The 21,274-nt window shown below is 39.1% G+C and overlaps 1 protein-coding gene across 7 annotated transcripts in view; it reads right to left on the bottom strand.

Moving 5' to 3' along the window:
- Positions 1-21: 21 nt before the first annotated feature.
- LOC107999028 (longitudinals lacking protein, isoforms H/M/V-like) overlaps positions 22-21,274 on the bottom strand; it is a 98,219-nt gene continuing 76,966 nt past the window's right edge. For all 7 annotated transcript variants that reach the window (XM_062073958.1, XM_062073961.1, XM_062073962.1 and 4 more), the window contains exon 4: positions 22-21,153. In XM_062073958.1, the coding sequence (XP_061929942.1) occupies positions 20,089-21,153 (1,065 nt within the window). In that variant the 3' untranslated portion in view covers positions 22-20,088. The remainder of the gene's footprint in view (positions 21,154-21,274) is intronic.

The raw sequence follows: 21,274 nt of genomic DNA, 5'->3' as shown, positions 1-21,274 counted from the left end.
TTTGGAAAAAAAATTCACCAATTTTGAGATTGGACAGAATGTATTTATTTATCTTTGAAGTACGTAGAGTAAAGTAGATCAATGCAATGTTATGAGTAGTGTATCGAGTAGTAATTGTCATACGAGTTGCTAGGAACGAGTATGTATATCCACAACACCGAGGAGCTCAGCCGCTCAATTTTTTTTTTTTTGCACGACACTGATATACATTAAACGTTACAAGATAGCAATAACGATTATCACCGTTGTTCATCGTTATCATTGACGTTACCATAGTACCTTAGCCACAACTTTATTACATGACTTACATGATCTTTGGCATCGTGGATACCAGGATTCAACAACAATACACGCGTTCACGCGCACACGTACACACACGCACGCACATTTACACACGTATCTCAAAATCCTCAAAATTTAATATTATTTCTCGCAGCTTTTTTTTTTTTTTTTTAAACTAACGCGAAACACGGCATGCTGCTTACAATTATTAAACTTAGGCTTCCTCGCATCCCAGTCACACAGACTGGAAATTAATAATGTCGACTTGTTTCCCCTCGTGACGATTCTCTTCCTATTTATCAATTCGTTTTCTTTGTTTCTTTTTTCAAGAAGTTCAAAACAATAAAAAGTACAGAGTTTGAAATTGTGAAATGGATTTCACTTAATTTTCTAAATTCTATCATATCATAAAATTTTATTCATCCATATCGAATTACTGTTTCATAAAATTACAATTACGCATTTTAAGAAATACTGAAGATTGTACAAAAAAAAAAAAAAAATAATCTTAACATTTGCAACAAAACTGAACATTCAAAAGTCTGTACTTTTTACGAATTTCAATCCTTTAAAAAACATCATTTCCAACGATTTTTCGGTTTCTTCTAGTTAAATATTTAAGAAAGAATTAAAAATTAATTGAATCGAACAGTTTACGAACGAATGCTTGTGAAAGAAACTTCACTATGGAAGAAAATCGTCACGATTCGAAAAAATTCAAGCGAATTCCCTCGTCCATCTTTCGTCCAACTCTTCCATCTAATCGACGATTTTGTTTCCCTCGCGCCGGTGGCACGCCGGCCCATCATCATCGTCCATTTAATCGAGGATTGCCGCGGACTTGGCTATCACAAATCTGGCACGAACGAGCCTTACAAAAAATACAATACGCGTCCGCGACTTTTTGTTCCTTTTTTTTTCACATTTTTTCTCTTTTTTTTGTGTTTTTCTATACGTTTTTTTTATTTTTTTTTTGTTTTTTTTTTTTCGTTTTGTTTTATCACAGACCAGCGCGCCGCCCGACATATTAGCGTCCTCTTGCTAATTACGCGTCGCTGCCGCGTTTTTTTTTTTTTTCGCCTCGCAACATCCGTCTACGAAAGCTCAGGGCCAGGAGAGGGGTTAAGGAGAGGAGAAGGGGCTGATCCATCAATTAGTCTTTAGCTGCCGTTGATTCGTCGATCGTTGTTCGTGCTGTGAGAAATTCGTTCTAATAAATCGTGTCGTTCCATCTTCGTCTTTTCTTTCTATTGTTTGGAGATACTTTTTCTTTTTCTTTTTTTTCGAAACATGACAGTTTGATGAAAGAAAGATTGAATCGTAATTCTAATAAAGTAATGGAAGAATAATAGATACAAATTGTGAAACGTTTGATTTCTTTTTTTTTCTCGTTCGTAGTTGCGAAAGATTGGTTGTAAAGTAGTAGAATTTGTCATTGATCCGACTTGCGTCAAAATATAGTGTTTATGGAAATGTAATCTGTGATATATTTACTGCGTGTACAATTACAATTTAAAATGACAAATATTGTGAAATTTTAAAACATTTGAATACTTGATCAAATAATTTAATCGTGAATGGATAAAATGGAAAATTTGTGAGAGAAAATTTTGTCAACGTTTTTTACGACTCGTGTAAATATATGTTTTTTCATTCCGTTACAAGACACTTGTTAACAATAATTAAACGTTTCCGTAATTAATGTTAATATTACTAATTGCAACCAAAATTTAATTTGCCAATTCGTTAACCAAATTCCTGATCGACTGTTTAATTTGCTTCTTTATCGATGGATTGACTTATCAATGTAATTTTCAGTATTTATCTCAAATATAATATACGCACGTATAATTTATAATCCTAACAATCCTGATGTTCGCGTATTTTTTTTAAAAATAAAACAATAAGGATTCAATTACCACTATAAAATACGAATAATAATTCAACGAAACTTTTAATCTATACGAAACATTAAAAACAATTTCAAAATTACACAATTATACACACAAAAGAAAAAAATAAAATAATACGAATAGAAAAATATTGTTTAAATCTTTCTCTACAAGGATAAAAACGACAATTAAATATCTTATCAAATACGAAACATAAAACAAACTAAAAATTGAAAATCGTAATTCAAACGAACGATCGAAAGAAATGGCGGTCGTGCCGGATATTCCATCAGGAGTGGAAAGGTGGAAAGATATATGGAAGATTGCGGCCGCCTACTAAGTTTTCTCTTTCTCTCTCTCATTCTCTCTTTCTCTTTCGTTCTCTTTCTCTCTCTCTCTCTCTCTCGCTTCTTTTTTCTTCCTTACAAAATTCTCAGTATGTGCCCTCGTGTTTGTTTCTCTATTTCTCTCTCTATTTCTCTCTCTCTCTCTCTCTCTCTCTCTCTCTCTCTCTCTCTCTCTCTCTCTCTCTCTCTCTCTTTCTCTCACGCTTTTTCTCATCCTCTCTCTCCCTCTCGCTCTCAACGATAACAATTGAATATGAATTAGAAAAATAACATTATATCGTAGACAACAATTGGTTACAATGTATATAATAATGTACCAGTAATAGTGTATTATTAGTTCTTTTTTTTTTTCTTTTTTCTTTTTTCTTTTTTTACTCCCCCTTTACACAGTACTTTTTATCCCCGTTTTTTTTCACCGTTTTTTTTCTTTTTTTTCTTTCTTTTTTTTTTTTTTTTTTTTTCCTCCTTTCTCTTCTTTCCTCCTTTTAAAACGTGCCATTGACGTGGGGCGCCGTGACTGGCGGCTCATGGAACGCTAGAATTAAATTTTACACGCCGCTTCGTAGTCGCCGTTCCGCCAGCTTGGTCGGTCGATCGATCGCCGATCCGTGATGATCGACGATCTCGCGGTCGATGGGATCGGATTCAGATGAGACTCGCAGCTTTGTACCAACGGCTATTTATACATACGTAATATATCGAACGTAGTTACCGTGAATGGGCTGCCGGCATCCTGTTGGCAGTTTTGACGTCTAGCAAGAAATGCCGCGAAGAAAAACACGCGAGATATTTTTTTAATGTCTCTCTCTCTCTCTCTTTCTCTCTCAACATCTCTCTCTCTCAATATCTCTGCTTTTTTTTATCGATCGTTCGAAAAATGTTAATTTCGAAGAGATTGTGTCGAAACTCGCGTATAAAAAGTATATCGATATTATTTTTTTCTGTGAAATCAAGAAATTTTAGAAAGCATAGATATCGCATCAATCTACCATTCGTTCGTTAATTTACAAGTTCGTAACTTTACTTGTAATTCAAATATAATTTACCGAACTATGTATCCGCGCGATACATCCGTACAGATATAAATTCAATCGACAAATAACTTGATTAAATACGATCGAAACTTGTTAATCGAATGAAAAGTTGGGATATAAAGAAAGAAACGAAGAGAAAGATTAAGCATCGACGATGTACCAAAGGACGGATGCAAATCGTTCAGCCCGTTCCGGTCAATTCCTTAACTAATTGATTAATTAATTAATAATTCGATTAACCGAGAATTGAGCGTAACACGCATCTCGACAGCTTAGCACACGGGGAACAGCGCCCGGCGTCAGTGGAAAAAAATTCGTGGACAGATTTCGAGACGGCGTGCGATATCATATCATCACCACAATTCCCCCTCTTTTTTTTATCTTCCTCTCACTCGATTATCCCTCATTCCTCCTTTCTTTTTCTTATCTTCTCGTTTCTTTTTTTTTTCTTCTTTTTGCGCGCATTTTTCTTTTTTTTTTTTTCTTTTTCGCTCTTTTACTCTTTTGCTTAAGCCTTTCGCTCGTACGCACAGACAAAAGAAACGTACGACGCTACAACGTCGTTTGTTCGCTCGACAACTGTGTACAATCAATTAATTTTAAGCTAACACGTAACTAGTTACGGTAAAACCTATTTCACGGCTTGTACGACATACACGTATTTATAATATATATATATAATATTTATATATATAATATATATAATATAATGTTTATATATATATTACAGTTAGATTGCTCATTGTCAATTCATCGGTTTATCACATTTAGTACAAGTTGAAAAATATCTCTAACATCCACGTGCGGGGGGCGGCGTGGCCACGTGCGCCACGTACCGTCCAATTATAATTCTTCCGGAGTGGCCGTGGCGCACGGCCGCCCCCTCAATTCGTCAAATTACGCTAATTATTATAAGTTACAATCATCGTTAATATCTAACAGTAGGTACGACAAACAATTACGACAGTACGGCCACGAAATGTGTTGTGTGTTGTAAATGTGTGTGTTCGTTCCATTTTTTTTTTTCTTTTCTTCTCCTTCCTCTTATTTTAATCGACTCACATATACTTTAAACATCCTCGCAAACCGGCTTAAGTATGATTGCAAAATCGACATTCGTTAAAGCTTCGATACATTGGCGGGAATGGTGGTGGGTTTCGTCGAGGGGATTAGTGTTGGGGTATTTCATAGGTTAGGGGACAGAGGCGAGAAAATTTCGGTGGGTTTACCGAATGAATATTCACCAAACACGGTGAAACGATTCTCTTTTTTCGTCCTTTCCTTTCCGCGTTCCTTCCCTTTTCTATTTACCATTTTCTCCCGAATTTTCGAATAGCTTTCTCACAGCGCTTTCGCGCCTCTGTTCTCTTTTATCTTCGTTCTCTATCCGGGATAGTAGCAGCGAGCGGGACGATCTCTATTTCAGCAAAATTACACGATAAAGCGACAGACATTCGTGCCACGGATTACAAATGGCTCGAAGCAGCGAGGAGAATCGTTGCTACTGGGGACGAGGCAGCGATAGTCGTTCATTATTGCTAAGATAACGAGAGAAGAAGATTAGGAAAAAGGTTTTTTTTTTCGAAATATACATCTATGATTAATTTTGCCGAAATAGCGCGGGAACCGTCGCGCACGCATGCGCGCTGCACCTTTCTCCGGTTTTATCGTTGACCGACGATCGGTAACGTAGACGATGCTTCCGATTCAGCAGTATTATATTTCGACGGTTTATGGCGAAAGAGTGCAAGCGCGCGCGCGTACACGTCTTTTCGGAACGTGGATGTGTTACATTTTGCAACCACGCCGTGTGAACGGGTTCCAAAGTATCTTTTTCTATATGTTATTCCATCTTTTTTTTGTTTTTTTTTTGTATTCTTGTATCTGACATTGTTTTTCTCGAGACATCGTACGTACTATTACACAGACGAAGCTAAACGCTGAAATCGTTCGCATAACGCATTTTTTTTTCTTTGTCATATTTTTATATTTATATCATATTTATATCTATATATATATATATAATTTATATTTATATATATTTTTATATGTACTATTTTTTTTTTCTTAAATCTCTTTAGAATAGACACCAAAAAGACATCGAGAGACTCGAAGGAAGGTTTGAAATAGAAGATTAAAGTTTCCGTTTTCGGCTATTACGTTTCGAAAAATTGTCTGACTATACGTTAACGAGTCGAGCTAGCTACTATACTTCTGCTGTTCTCTATACACGAATTACGCGCGCGCGTAATATATATGTAGTGTTTGTATCGGGAGAGAGAGTGCACGTGTGTGTACCATATATGTGTGTGTGCGTGTACCTCTGTGTATGGTGTCGTTGTAATCTGTGTCGTGTAATGTATGCTTCGTTTTAAACCTACGAGTAGTCGTTCCGTACGGACGGACCGACGGACACCGAGGATTGAGCAAACTGTTATTGCACGGAACGCATAAACTCGAAACACTCCCCAATTGTTTCTCTTTCTTCCTTCTCCCTATATTGAACCGGCACGGTTCGCCGTGCTTTCGCGAGTAACAGGTCCCCGTCACGAATCGGCCCGATTTTTTCCTTCGTAAACGTTGATCGAAATTTTCGCTTCAATTGCGCCAAGAAACGAACGGACGAGAGATATTTTTAAAAAGAAAAATTTCAATTTTTAATCAATCTCCTCGCTCGACGATTTTTAAAATTGATCGTTGAAGGGATTTCTTTCTTTCCACCCATTCAAACGCATCTTATAAATGAACTCGATCGTCTTTCCATCGTCGAAATTGAAACAGAAACAGGAAACCGATACGATAATAAATAATTCACGGTATGGGTATTTTCGTTTCGAGGACCCGTTCATCGCGTATTTAATCACTTGCGTGGTCTCTATCGATTAAACATTAACGGCGAGAGACCTTCTTATAACATTCTACCTAAATACACTTAGCGTATATCCTCGGAACATAGATAAACCAGTTAAAAACATTGTATATGTTCCTATCTACCTATACACAATATATAGATATAATGTTTGTATATCATAACCATATTAATAATATTAATTACATATATATATATAATATATACGATTGGAGTAAATAATTATTAATTAATCCTTATGCATATATCACATCTGATCGTTCAGTCATTATAGGAAGACCCTCGCCTCGTCACCAACGCACACAGACCAGCTCCAATCATTCTTCCTCTAAACTCTCGCGTTTTTCCTTTCAACATTACACGATCGTTTTACAAATTGTCGAAATTTTTTTTTTCTTTTCAATTCAAAATTCATCCCGTACTCTCTACATACTTCATACACCATATTCCTCTACTAAACGTTCTCTATCGTTTTCATCGTATCTCTTGCTTATTCGTGTATTCAACCCCCTCCTTCCTCTCTTTCTCTCTCTCTCTCTACCTATCTCCCTTTCCTCGTTTTCTCACTCTCTTCCGATTCGTTTAAATTAATCCGATAGTACGGCTACTATCTAAACAGACATTTAATTTTTTTTTCTTGTTGCTTGGTAAAAACCTGAAATCGCCATCGAATATCAATATAATACACTTAGTATGTACTTATAGTATAAATATAGGAACATTCATTAAATATATATTTATATATATATAATATTATCATCGTCATATATATTTATATATATATATTAGAATTTGTATATATATATATATTTATATATATATATATATTACTTGGTGTTGTATAGGTAGCTATAATTTTTAAACGTGGTTTAAAATGCCCAATCCATTCCATAACGCCTGGCCATGGTTCCCGTTTTGTTCCAGAATAATAGGGTTAGAGTTATTTTTCTCATCGGGGCTGTTCGATTAGCTCGATTCGATCATTTATCCGCCCGCCATGATCGGGAATTTCGAATACTTTCGCATCAGAATTAGAATTCGCGTGATTAAAACACGAGTTGCGTTTATTATCTCGAGATCGGAACGAAATTTCTATCCTTCCCAATTTCTATCCTTATTGTATCGAAGGCATGAAACTTAAATTTAATTTAAAGAAATATTTAATATTATGAAAAAAATTTTTCTTTTTTGCGAAATTGAAAAGACTTTCTTAAATTTATGGCAAGCACGAGCGATCCTTTGTAAATCTCATCCTTTTTTTATTCTATCTATTTTTCAATCTGATGAAGCGTAGTTTTTCAAAACGAGCGATTCGATTGTTTTTTTCGAAGTACAAATTTTTATTGGAGGAAAAAATCTCGATCGTAAGAAGTGCGAAGTGTGCGCGCATGCAACGTCACACGGTACAGTGTACTGAGAGGAGGCTATGTGTACACGAAAAGCCAATAATGCATCATCAATGGTGTGCATCGCAGCGAACATGTTAATTATCGACACCGCTACTTAATGCGACACAAACATTAATGCGTTCGCTCGCTCCACAGCTCGCCAGAATGCCATAATGTGTGACAGTGAACGGCATTAAGCCTTTCTGAATAAATAAATATTTTAATTCGTAATACCGTACCGCGTGGATTTCGAAAAATCGAACCGTGAAAACGATTTCGCGATTTCGCGATATTACGTTGCTCGTATTGTACGAGAAGAAAATAAAATTCGAATTTTTAAAATAAAAAGAATTTCCAATCACCGATTTTTTTTTTTTTTTTTTTCGAACAACTTTCGAATAACTTTAAAAGAAACTTAAAATCCCAAGAATATAATTAATTAACGTTCAAATATTAAAAACATGGAGCTTGGATCGAAAAGTTCTGTTTACCCAACTTTACGCAAACTCAACAACCCTTTCTTCAACCGGTGCAATTAAAGTTCGATTAATTTTCAATCAGATTTCTTATTAATCTCTAATAATAATATCCGAGATATTAAACTAAATTAAATTGAACAAATAAAAACTTAGACTTTACCAATTTATTCGCCCTATTCCATATCCTCTTACTTCCATGCTAAACAAAAATCCCAAATTTCCAACTTAAGTCAATTATTCCCCAAGGAAAAGAGGTGATAACGTGTATCAATTTCCAAATAAGCCCCAAACAACTCGTCCAAAATTCTTTATCCCTCCTTTACCTCCCACGGTTCTCGAGCGATGGTTCCCATTCTCACCCCCTCTCCCCCGTCACCGCGAGTTCACTCTCCCCCTTCCCCGTATAGGCCATGAAACAGACGGATCGCGCGGCGTATATAAATATATCCGTAAATATAAATATCACTCGTAGGTAAACTATAAAAAAATATCACGCGGATATATTCGTTGGTGGACGTGTGACGGAAAAATCAGCTTGCCAATCCCTCCCCCCTCCCCCCCGAGAAGCGCTCGAGAACCGTGCCGAGGCCGTGGCTCGCCCCTGGAAAACCCGTGCTCCATTCCGTTTCTGCCCGCGATCCCTTTGTGTGCCGGGACACACAATCGCGTTGAATATATTATGCCGTGCACATTTCGGAGCTACGTTTTACCGACTTCGATTGAAAGACGGCTGGCTATCACGCGAGCTAACGTGATGCGGAGTCACACGCTCGATCTATCGCGCTCTTTCCCTCTTTCCACCACCACAGCGCGCTGCGTTTCGTACTACTCGACTTCTGCCCTCCTCTGTTCTATTCCCCTTCCCTCTCTCTCTCTCTCTGCCATCATCCATGTGCATGTGCAGAGGGACAGAGAGAGAGAGAGAGAGAGAGTGCACACGTGTGCACGTCACGATTAATTGATTCCAGGAATCGTAAGTTGGGCCGAACTTAAAACGAGGACCCGATGCATTATTTCACGATATCGACGCGACCTCGCTCGACGCGACCCTGCTTCGGAGTAGAATCGCTCGAAAGGATTGGAAACAGGAGTGATCTGCGACGATCCGAGAGTAGGTTCGAGTAGGAAAGTGGGAGGAGGAGGGATGGAGTAAATTTTGTCTCTTGCTTTGGGTGGGGGCGAGGGGAGAGGGTTGGTCTCTTTCGTTTCTTTTCGAGTTGATGAGGGTCGATGAGGATTGCCGGGAGGGAGGGAGGGAGGGAGGGAAGGAAGATCGGTTCATCCGTGACAGAGAATGGAATTTCTGGGTTGGCCGCGGAAGGAGGGACGTGTGAATGATTGAAGAGTTGAAGGAAGGGAGTTTAAACCGGTGGATGTGTAAATTTTGTTTTCGAAATTTTTTATTTGTAGTAGACGTAGAGATGATGAAGATGGGATCCCTTCGTTTGCTCGAATGGAAAGATGGAAATTGAAGGGTAAAAGACGGTTTGTTTAATTTGTCGATAATTGATAGTTTTTATCGTGAATAGTGAAAAATCTGAGGATTTCTGGTAGAAGATTCTATCTGCTCGCGTGTACGAATGAAAATTTCGTGTATCGATTTAATATTAATGGAATAAAAGTTAGGAAGACATAAATTATGAAGTTGGTCTATCGCGACGATGGATATTCACGATTCTCTTTTGGTATGGGGAATCACTCGAATCACCGAGACATTCGGTTGGATATAACACTGTCGACGGAAGATTGATGGCATTTCACAAACGGTGTGTATCGAGTGGTTGTTTTTACTCCTATTCGTGGAAATTTTTGGCTCGACGCAGTATCAATCCTTCGATTCGTGATCTTTTTTTTTCCTTTTTTTTTTTCCTGTTTTTTCAAGAACACAATGCAGCTACCTCTCTTTTCTTTGTTGCAAATCGGTGCATTGAACCCGCGTGTCCAGTTATACATGATGACAGTTCTGAATTAGAGACTTTTCTATCTATCGATCGATAAATAATATTATTATTATTATTTCAAACGTTTGTGTAATTTAGGTTTAATCTTTAAAATATTGCGCCAAATTTACTAATCAAACAAAGAAACGTATCAAAATCAAACATAGAACACATTTCCTATAACTAATACTTCTAATTCTCTATAATACCACATGACGTAAAAGTCTTAAACTTTACACTTTTTATTCGTCTATATCTATTATTATATCTCATTATAATACCAAATTATATAATTAATCATAACATCCTCCTCTCAAATAAAATTTTTGCTAATCCTAATGTTAACGATGTATAAAATAATATTCGAAAAAGATATCCTCGTCTAAACTTGCACCTAAAACAAAATATATATATATATACACACAAAAATTTGAACGCTGTAAATTTTTTTTCGATATCCAACGCTTCGATTAATATCCATGTCCGCTATCTATTTTTCTTTATCAGAAACTCAACGAAAAACTAAAAACTAAAATTAGAAACGGTCGCTATAAAATCGCATAAAAACAGCGCAGCGAATTTCAAGCATAAGAGCGTAACCGGAAGTTTCCACGCCTGAAAAACGTGACAACGCATGACTCACTCCTCTTCTCGTAACATCTGTTTTTCCCCATCCATGTTTTACCGGACAGACACACACACACACACACACACACGATTTTTGAGGAAATCTTTTTTTTCCCCCCCTCGCGGGGAAAAATACGAAGGTTTTACAGTATCGTCACAGAGAAGTTATCGGAAGAATCTTTGTGGGTTTTTGTTTTCTAGGTCGAGTGGAGGACCTGGGCCGAAAAAAAGAGAAGAAAAAAAGACAAAAAAAAAAAAAAGAAGGAAAAATCGCGCTTTCGGAATTTGGATGTCGCGCGGTGACGAGAGCTCGTAGAAGAGCCACCCCCCGTTGGCGATTTTAACTTTGTGATTTGGCAAATTGGAAGAGTGCGGAGTTGTCGACTTTCGCCCTTTGATTTCCATCCCGGTCAAAGGACTATCTTTCGTTATCGATTCATCATGGGATAGAAACGCATCGTGATCGAGTTTCGACCCCTCTTTCTCGTACACTTAAATATTACGAAAGGATTTTTTTAAAACACCGGTGTAATTAACCCTTTGACGGTGTGAGCTTGCAAAGAAATTCATAAAAATCATCTTCGGGTAAATCTTCGAAAAATTATAATTTTTTCTTTTTTTTAATCGTTAAACCCGATGAAATGTTTTTCTTCTTTATAAGTTCTTTATAGGTTTATGGATTGTGGATTTTTCATATTGTACATTTCATATTATAATTTGTAAATGATACAAATATATTTATGGAATTTATAAAACTCGTTTGATTATCATAATTAAAAAAATCCGGATTCTAATCGATTAAACGAAGATTCAGCCTTTTTCAACACGATTAAAAGAACTTTTTAAACCAATTTGGAAGCTGCAAAATACCATTAGCGAGATCGTTATAAGCATTTCTTCAAAAAAACATATTTATCGCGAAATTTACCTTAAAACTTTATTAAACCCTATTAAAATTTGAATCGCTATAACTTCAAAAATAATGGCTTTCGGCCAACAGATGAAGGACCATTAAAAACGCGGAACTTTGCCCTTTAAAATGCTTTTTGATTTATTCCGATAGCAATTTCGTTTGTCGAGATATCATCGTGTAGAGAACAGGATAATTTTTAATCGTTTATTATCTTCGTCCTTGTCGCTCCAATGCTTTCGTTCTTTGTCTCCTCACTTTGTCTCACTGACCTATCCCAAATTCCAGACAAGTGACATGATTCCTGGAAGAAGCTAGTACGCATTTCCAGCGAGAATGTAGGTCACCGAGTCGCTGGATTTTATTATTTCGTACCATCTTAAGTACCGTGGAAATTTTGAATCTTTGTATCTTGGCAACGGATTAAGATATCGAAATAAAACAAGAAGCAATTTTAATGGCACGGTTTCCTCTATTTCTCTGCCTGGATTTCGATTACAATATTTTTAATATCTTCTTTCGACTTAGGGCATATGCTTTGCATAATGTGATATATTTTCTGTACATTAGTCGAATATTTATGCGTTCAAATACGTTTTAAAATCTTACATAAAAATCCACAATCCAGCAATATGATATTTGATAATTGATTGACTTTTCCTCGGATGTAAAGGGTTTTGAAGGGGTATTTCATAATTAGACATTGAGTAAATAAAGTTGGAGCAAGTAATTCATCTGTAATCCAAATTTCTCGTATATATGAATTTGAATTATTATCTCGCGATTATAATTAGGAAAGAAATAGATATTGTGAGTGATATTAAAATGGAAAATTGCATTCACAGTTGCAGAATGAAACTCTTGTAAAAATTCTTGTACAACTCTCTTGTACTATCTCTGATACTATCTATCGTGTTATCACAGTAAATCAAACGTTTACCTAGAATCTCGTTTAATAAAAGCTAGCTAAAATTCGAATTGGTATTTCGATATCACAAGTGAATTGTTGTTATAAAATATTATTACTGATTTATATTTCGTTATTACAGACTGTGTTTGTAAAAAATATATACATATATATCATATGTTGGTGTCGGTCAATATCGATTAATCGACAATAATTGTAATTGAAAAAATTCAATCGTTACGTTATGTTTTACAAGTTTAATTACATTTAAATAGTTAATATTTAAAGTAGATTCGATTATCACACACACGCGTTAAAAACTAAACTGTCAAGGAGAAAATTTGTAAAGAAATTATATTACATTTCTAGCTGACGAATCTTCTTTAGATGTAGAAATATTATACAAATTAATAAAAGTAGAGAGATAACAAATATTTATAGATTTTATTTATTCGTTGTCAATTTTTAAGAACACGATATTTGACACGTTAGCGTCCATTCGATTTTTAACTAACATGATGTAAAATGATAAATGCAATTTCTTATCGTTTCAATTGATAAATATTCTATTAATATTCCGTTTCATTGCAATATTTGGCACTGTCGTTACTTAATAAATCTTATCAAAAACTCGTATTGACCAATTACAAATATATATATATATCATATATATTATAAATCAGTAGCGATATAATCGTGTAATAAAAAATGCTTACTATTCGTTTCGCGATATTAATATCCCGATAGAAGTAAAACACGCCGTCATCACGTCCGTTCTATCGCGCAATTATTCGACTTGTTTTCTTAATAAATTTCACGCGCTAAGAGCTTCTATTTATTTATTCCCGTTATTATTATTACAGGGTATACATTTTCGTACCAATTTCTAATTGTCTAAATATTTGCCCGAGTATCTGTCTGTAAAATATTTGCTAAAATACAACACCGTGTTGGCCCTCGTGATAAATAATTCTAACAACGTTCGTTTCCCACCGTATTATAAAACGACGATGGAATTAAAGAAAGTAAAAAAAAAAAAAAAAAAAAGAAAGAGAAAAAGAAACAATGCTATGCGACGATGATACACAACTCATTTCTCAAGCTTTACTAAGGCTAAACTGATCTAAATATCGTTATTCATTCGTCATCGTCAACGACACTAGGTACGCTAAATAAATATCATTTTTTTTATCATTTAAAGATTATCGTTATCACAGTATTTAAAGAATATATACATATACATATATAGCTTTCGTTGCACAAGTCATTTTATTATAAAAAATCACTCGCCCCTCTCTCCTTGTTTTTTCACGTCTCTCTCTATTCCAATTAACAATCATCGCTGACATTTCTAGCTCTAATGTTCGAATCGCGAACCTACGAAGGATCTATCGAAATTCAAGAAAATACTTTCTTATTCAAAAATACCGGTATCACAGATTAAAAAAATATTCTTCTCGCCACGAATGGTGTTAACGGCCTTTAAGTTAAGAAGACTTAAACGAAGGAACTGGTTAAAACTGACCTCAATTATCGAAGAATTACAGGAAGAATTTCAATCGTGACACCAACTTTCCCATATTTTCTATCGCGCCACGACGAACGTATTCCCCGTATTTCTTTAAATCTTCGATAAATGCGCAAATCTATCTATCTCTACAAAAACCCTATAATAGAACCCCAGAAGAAACGAAAATTCATCATGGTGATACCTTTACGAGTCAAACGCTTTACAACGGTAACAAAACTGTTAAACTCTTCTACCCTTACGATCTTAAAACGAATCTATATCTCGAAATATATATTACCCTCCCTAAAAAGTGGTTTTAACTCTCGACGATTCTATAATCGCGACCAAACGCAAGCGTTCCTGCGAGCCTACGTTTCCTAAACGAACGAACTCTCCTACGAACTCGTAAACTCGACGGTGATATAATACGAAAAAGTGGAAATACTTTTGAGTAAAGGTACGTATAAATAAAAAGAAAAGAGAGAGAGAGAGAGAAAGAGAGAAAAAAAAAGGAGAAAAAAAGAAAGTACAAAGTAACCGAGGCAAAACGTAAGGATCGCAAGGGGGGAGGGGTAGTTTCTCCGAAACGCAGAGAGAGAGAACGATTCTCGAAGCACGGTCGAGCGTACACGGCGGAGCAGGAAACGTCAAGCGCAGTCGGTCTTTCAGTGACAGAACGATTTGCAGCTTCCCTCGGCCGTCCATAACGCAGTAAATCTGGCGTGCAGTGGAAATGGAGCGGCAGGCGGGCGGACGTGGTTGCCTGTATAAAAGCTAACAGAGGCATCAGGCGTCATGGAACTATTTTCCTTAAATCCTTGGATCGTTAATCACGCGCGAGAGACGGACACGATACGCGGGTCCTGTCGACCGGCGTTATTTCGAGAGCGCGCACGGGATGGACAAAACAGCGTAAATTAAAAGTCTCGCCGCGTTTTGTATCTTTTCTATACTATTCGCGCCTCTTTATTTTCTCTTTTTTTTTTCTCCCCCCCCTTCTTCCTCATTTTTGTTCCTGTTTTTCTTCTTTTTTTCCTTTTCCCTTTAATTTTCCCCCACTTTACTTTTTTTTTTACACTTTTTTCACTCCTCGTTTTCTCCTTTCATCCTCCCCTCTTTTATCTCTTCACGCGTGTGCGAACGTGTTCTCGTTCGTCCCTTTCTTATTATTTTCCATCTTTTTTATCTTTATTATTATTATTATTATTATTCTTTTTTTTCTTTTTATTATCGTTTGCTCGTTTTTTTTTTTTTTTTTTGAAACTCGTTGACATTCGTTGGACATGGTCTCTACTCGCTTACTTTCTCTTCCCTCCTCTCCTCCCCCTCCCCCTGCCCTCTTTTTTCTTCTCTTCCTCTATATCTATCTTGCTCTTGCTCGCTAGTTTTAGTTTCACCCTTAGGCCCGACTTTTCCAAAACTGAGTTTTTTCCGGCCCTTTATTCGCCCTTTCCTTCGTCCATCGTGGGACTTGGTTTCTCGCGTTGTAAAACTTATCATAATCGACTCGACTATATAATTTTTATATATATATATATATAAGTAATTTTATATATCGACTAAACTGACTCGGTCGCGGAGCCGGAATCGCTCGAAGGGAAACGGAGAGGCTCTTTGAAGAAGAAGAAATCTTTGTTACTTGTTATATTATTTATAGATCGACTCTCTAGATCCTCTTCCTAGTTCGAGCCTCTTTTAATAAATATTCGTTATTTTATAGTCTTTTTCTTTTTTTCTCTCTCTCTTTCTTTCTCTCTCCCCCTCTTTCTTCCTCTCTCCCTGACTCTCTGTCTTTGGCACCGTGAAATTTCTCCCTACGAGCGGCCTTATCTTTCTTCTTATCTTTCCCCTTTCATCCATCTTTGGCTTCTTCCGGCCCGTGATTAACCCCTTTATTCTCTCTCTTTTTTTTTTTTTTTAGTTAGCACCTTCGTTATTCGACTTTGTCTCACTGTTTGAATACGTAATACACACAGCAGCAAGTGCGTCGTAAATTACTAGCTAAATGACTAAATTAGTTAGTTTCTGACTTAACGGAAAAGGGAAAACTGGCCTCGCAAGGGTCGAAAGACGCGTTTTTTGGTTTCTTTCTTTCGCGTCGTGCCGTTTCTCGTTCATCGTTCGTCGACTTTCCTTGGTTAACCGGTTTTCGCCGCCTTTCTTCTTCTTTCTTTCTTTCTTTCTTTCTTTTTTTTTCGCGGGCGCGAAATCAAATCTTGCGACAATTATCAATCGTCCTCGGATGTCACGAAAAATTCTGCGTGGAATCCATTGGATGGGTGAAAGATCGACTTGAACTTGGTACGAAACCGCGGTCGATCTGGGATCGTTTCGGTTTTTGCGTTCGACGATGGAAAATTTTTAATTGTACAATTTTCTTTCTTTCTTTTTCTTTTTCTTTTTTTTCTAATAAATACAACATATCAAGCGTCGACATCAGTTTCGTAAAGTTTAATAGTTTGGTTTAAAATTATAAGAAACTTTTAAATCCGACAACCGAATGAAAAAATGTGTTATTTCTGAATTATAAAGTAATAGTCTTTTTTGCTTATATAGTTATAGATATACATTCTTCGTCTATCTAACAGTAACCGGTAAAATCGCACGTTTAATAGATAGAATATCGTAAAATTGGAAGCTTGTAAAAAGAGTGAAGATTTATCAATTATCCCCTTGATTACTTATTTATAGAATGAGAAGCGTCCAAGCAATCTGTTAGTTAATAATTCGAAAAATATACACACGATATATAGACGTTATAATTCAGAAATAATATAATATCCACCTTTAAAAATTACCACGATCGGACGCAAAGCGTGAACAAATCTCCCAGCAGTGGCCCGCTCTCGGTTTCAGGTTTGAGCAACGATCACGAAATCACAGCGTTCGCTAAAACGAGGCAAGTTGTGTACAAGAATAAAATATACAAGAACCTTCTGTTTACGAATCCTTCACAGCTATATAGATATATATATATATATATCTATACATATATATATATCTCGTTACCCCACGCGATCCGAAATGGACAAGGAAAAACGTCGCAACGCGTTGTCCCCGCTTGAGAAGAAGAAAAAAAAAAAAGTCGGAATAAATTGTTCGCGAATAGATCGAATCGATCTTCTCGTTTCGTTTCGTTTCGTTTCGTTCCTTTCTTCCTTCCTTTCCTTTCTTTTCCTCCCCTTTTCTTTTTCACCAAATTTTCTCCAATCTCTAAATAGATCATCCATCGATCACCCGGACGGACGGAAAGATCGGCGCAAAGCTATGCGATAAACTTTCACGAAAAGTAAACGAGACTTGGCACTGGGACGGCACGTTTGCAACAACGATCACTGTATTATATCAGATCTCATTACTTATCCTTAATTTAATGTCTATTTTTAGAAGACGGAATAACGCGCCGAATAATTAAACAAACCCCGTCCGGGTGATCGATCCGACGTGGTTGGTTTCCCAACCAACGTGGACACGGAGGCCGATCCAATCCAGCTCCAATCGTCGAAGCAATCGTCTCCGGATATCATCCCCCCATTGGCCGGCCGGACTAGTTAAGCGCGACAAGATTCAATAAGTTAAACAACTCTGCTCGGTCGCAAACTGGCCCTGCCCGGCCAGGGAAACCGGACGGAAGATGTCGGTCGATCTCTCGATCTCTCGACGCAGATTCGTGAACCGCACACCGCCCGCGCGGGAGGATAATCGGAACGAACGGCGATAATAAGTTTATTATTATTATTATTACTATTATTATTATTATTATTATTATTATTATTATTAGCGAGAGATTATCCCTTCTTCCTTATATAGGAAACGGCTCGCTGGAACGTGGCACGCTTAACGCCACGGCCGTTGCCTGCAATTACGGAAACGAGAGGCGAGGATTTGCGCCCTCTTGCGAGACCAGGGTCCCGGGAGAATGAGCCGGCACTCTCGTTCTAGAGCGTTAAGATTTTTATTTTTTTTTTCCCCCCCCTCTTTCTCATCAATGGATCGGATCTATATCGTTTTAGATATATATATGTATATATGTATTATGTATGTATATATATGTATGTATGTATGCGTACACACGTATCAGGGACATACATATATATATATATATATATGTATATACATATGCAGACAGCAAAAATGTGTGGACTAATATTGGCTAAAGAAGTTTTAAGGGGGTCGGTTAAGAGGGTTGGGAAGGATCATCGTGACCGTGCAACAAACAACACGTCCAAGCCTCGCGGTTTTTTTCCTTTTTTTCTTTTTTTTTCCTTTTTGCGTTACGTTATTCTTGCGTGACGGCTGCGAACGGAAAACGGCTGCGCGCTTTATTGCTAGGTCGCTAGGTTTTAAAAAGGATACACGGCTGGCTTTCCAAGGCACCGGCAACCAAGCTTCCGGGAAGGCCTGGCGTGATTCGCGCCTATCCTTCGCTCGATGCCAACCTCGAGCGCATCGCCCCCCTCCTTTCGACGAGAAGTCTCGAGCGCGGCCATCGCCGTATTTCTTTCCTCCTCGATGATCGAAGTCGTGCGCGATTGATTGCTCTGATTGAATTTGAGGCAACGAAGTTTACACACATGTGTATATATATATATTTTTTAATCTCTTTCCTCCGGAAATTCGTTCGCTTTCATTTTTCAAAATTCTTCCTCTTCTAGAATAGATAAAAATTTTGAAGGTTTCTTTTTTTCACCATTTTGAGAGTACCGATTTCGCGTTGTTTCTTAATAATAATAATAAAATCAGTAACGTAAAATTTGTTGAGATATAATTAGGAGTAGCGTTCTCGATCGTCTCGGGATGAGAATCCCGATATCCATAATCGATCAAAAATTTCCATTCCGACGAGAGACTTCCCGTCCAAGTGGGTAGACGCCAAGACCGGGCGGCATACGGAAGAATGATCGTTATCGCGTGCACTGTATAAAAATCTCATCGATTACGCTGACAGCTATTACTCGCGACGAGTAGATTCGCTCGTCGATGGTGCACGAACACGAAGAAGACGAAACAAAAACGAGCCGTCGACGTTCGTCCGTCGCGTCGTCGCGTTCTTTGGTATCGAATCCATTATCACATGTTAGTCTCACTAACGTTACGTAGAAATCCTCCTCTCTCGACAACTTTCTTCCTCCCCCTCCCTCTATTCCTTCTTCTTTCTTCGTTCACCGAATTGTTAATATTCGTTTGCGCCGTAAGTTCGACCGACGATCTTCGTTTCTTTCCTCTCGTTTCGTTTCACCCTTCCTTCTTTTCTTTTTCTTTAATTGACTCGTCTTACTCGGTGGCTTACTGGATGGACAAGCGGTTCTCTTCTTCTTTCCTTCCTTCCTTCCTTCGTCTTCCTTCCCCCGAAAAGAACTCGTGGAACAATCGAAAGATGGATCTTAAAAATATACCGATCAAGTTCCCAAAGGAATCTCTCCGATTCGATTCTCCGAGGAGAAGAACGGCCATTTCGCGTGGACGAACATACGAATATCATACATCGAATATCTACATTTTCGCACCTTTCTTCTTTCGTCTGCCTGTGCGCGCCTTTTACGTTCTGATCGATAATCAATAAAATCGACTTCGCCCTATTAACTCCGCCCGATCAACTCCCAGGCGAAAAAGTTGTTCCATTAAATTACGCACTCTAAGGATACGCAACTCTAACGCGAGCACAGCGGGAAAATAATTATTCGTATCTCTAAAGTAGTCGTTGTATACGAGTGACCCGCCATCGGTCCCTGAAGCGCGCGCCAAGACTAGCCGAAACTAAAAGTTACTCGGTGTGTGTAACAATGAAAGTTCGTGGAATTGGAAAATTGATAAGAAAACTTGGAACAAGCCCGGGAAAGGCGCGAACCGGCAAACGCGAAGAACGCGTGAACGTTACGCGCTACGCAACGCGGGCGGCCAGGTTAACGCTGGTGTATGTGGGTGGTGAGATGTTTGGAAAGGTAATCCGCCCTTGCGAAGCATTTGCCGCACATCTCGCAGTGGTACGGCCTCTCCCCGGTGTGTATACGGAGATGCCTGGTCAGGTCGCTCTTCCCGCCGAACGCACGGCCGCAGAACAGGCAGACGAACGGCCGTTCACCGGTGTGCTTGCGCACGTGCAGCTTCAGATTCTCCTTGGACCGGACGCACTTACCGCAAAAGGGGCAGGCGAAGCGGCGCTCGCGCCTGTCCACCTCGTGGCTGCTGCGCGCCAGGCTGATCACTCGATCGGCGGCAACCTCGGACCGATCGTCGTCCACGGCGTTGTCATCCGCGTCCCCGACCTCGCTCGTGCTCCCACCACCCGCCGAGCCCCCTATCCCCCCTGCGGCCACGGCCTCACCCATCTGCACCTCCAACCCGGCCTCCCCGGGATTCTCGCCGTGGACGCTCGCCGTCTCGGACACGCTCTCCTCTCGCGCGTTCTCGTTGAACGCCCCCTCCTCGCCCGGGTTGGTGGTGGTGTCGCTGCCCGTCTCCACCTGGGACGGCTCCCCCGTGCTGGACACCTGGTCGCTCCTCTCGGCGGCGGCCGACACCGCCGACGTCGCGCCGCTCTGCGGCTCCGGGGCGCGTTGCAACCGTTCCAGCGCGTGGTTCAGCCTGTGCTTCTTGAACGACTTGAGATACCTGAACTGCATCCCGCAGACGTCGCAGGTGAACAGCTTGTCGGCTGGGAGGCGGGCACGATGGTTCTGCTCCCGGTGCTTCACGTACGCGGAGCGGTAGCGGTAGCGTTGGCCGCATTGCTCGCAGGTGAAGGGCTTGTCGTCGCTCGCCTGGCCGGCGTGCTGGAGCAACGCGTGCCGTTCCAGCAACCAGGCGGAAGGAAACGTGGCCAGACAGACGCCGCATCGACGCGCCAACCCCGCAAGGCTAGCGAAACCGCCGTGACCCAGGATGGAACCGCTTCCGCCGCCTCCCCCCGTGCTGCGTTCCACCAGGGCGCCCCAACCCCCCGCCTCCAAACCGAGGGCCAGCGACACCTGAAATTATCGTGGTCTAGTTAGATTCGTGGAATTCGTGGCTTTGGGACGATCGGCGGGTCGAGCAGAGGGGGGAGGGGGAGGTTGCAAGGAGGGATGACTTTCTCAGCGGTTCCCGATG

Source organism: Apis cerana, linkage group LG4 (assembly GCF_029169275.1).
Source record: "Apis cerana isolate GH-2021 linkage group LG4, AcerK_1.0, whole genome shotgun sequence".
NCBI lineage: Eukaryota > Metazoa > Arthropoda > Insecta > Hymenoptera > Apidae > Apis > Apis cerana.
Note: the sequence above shows the minus strand (reverse complement) of the source record. Positions and strands in the feature narration are given on the sequence as shown.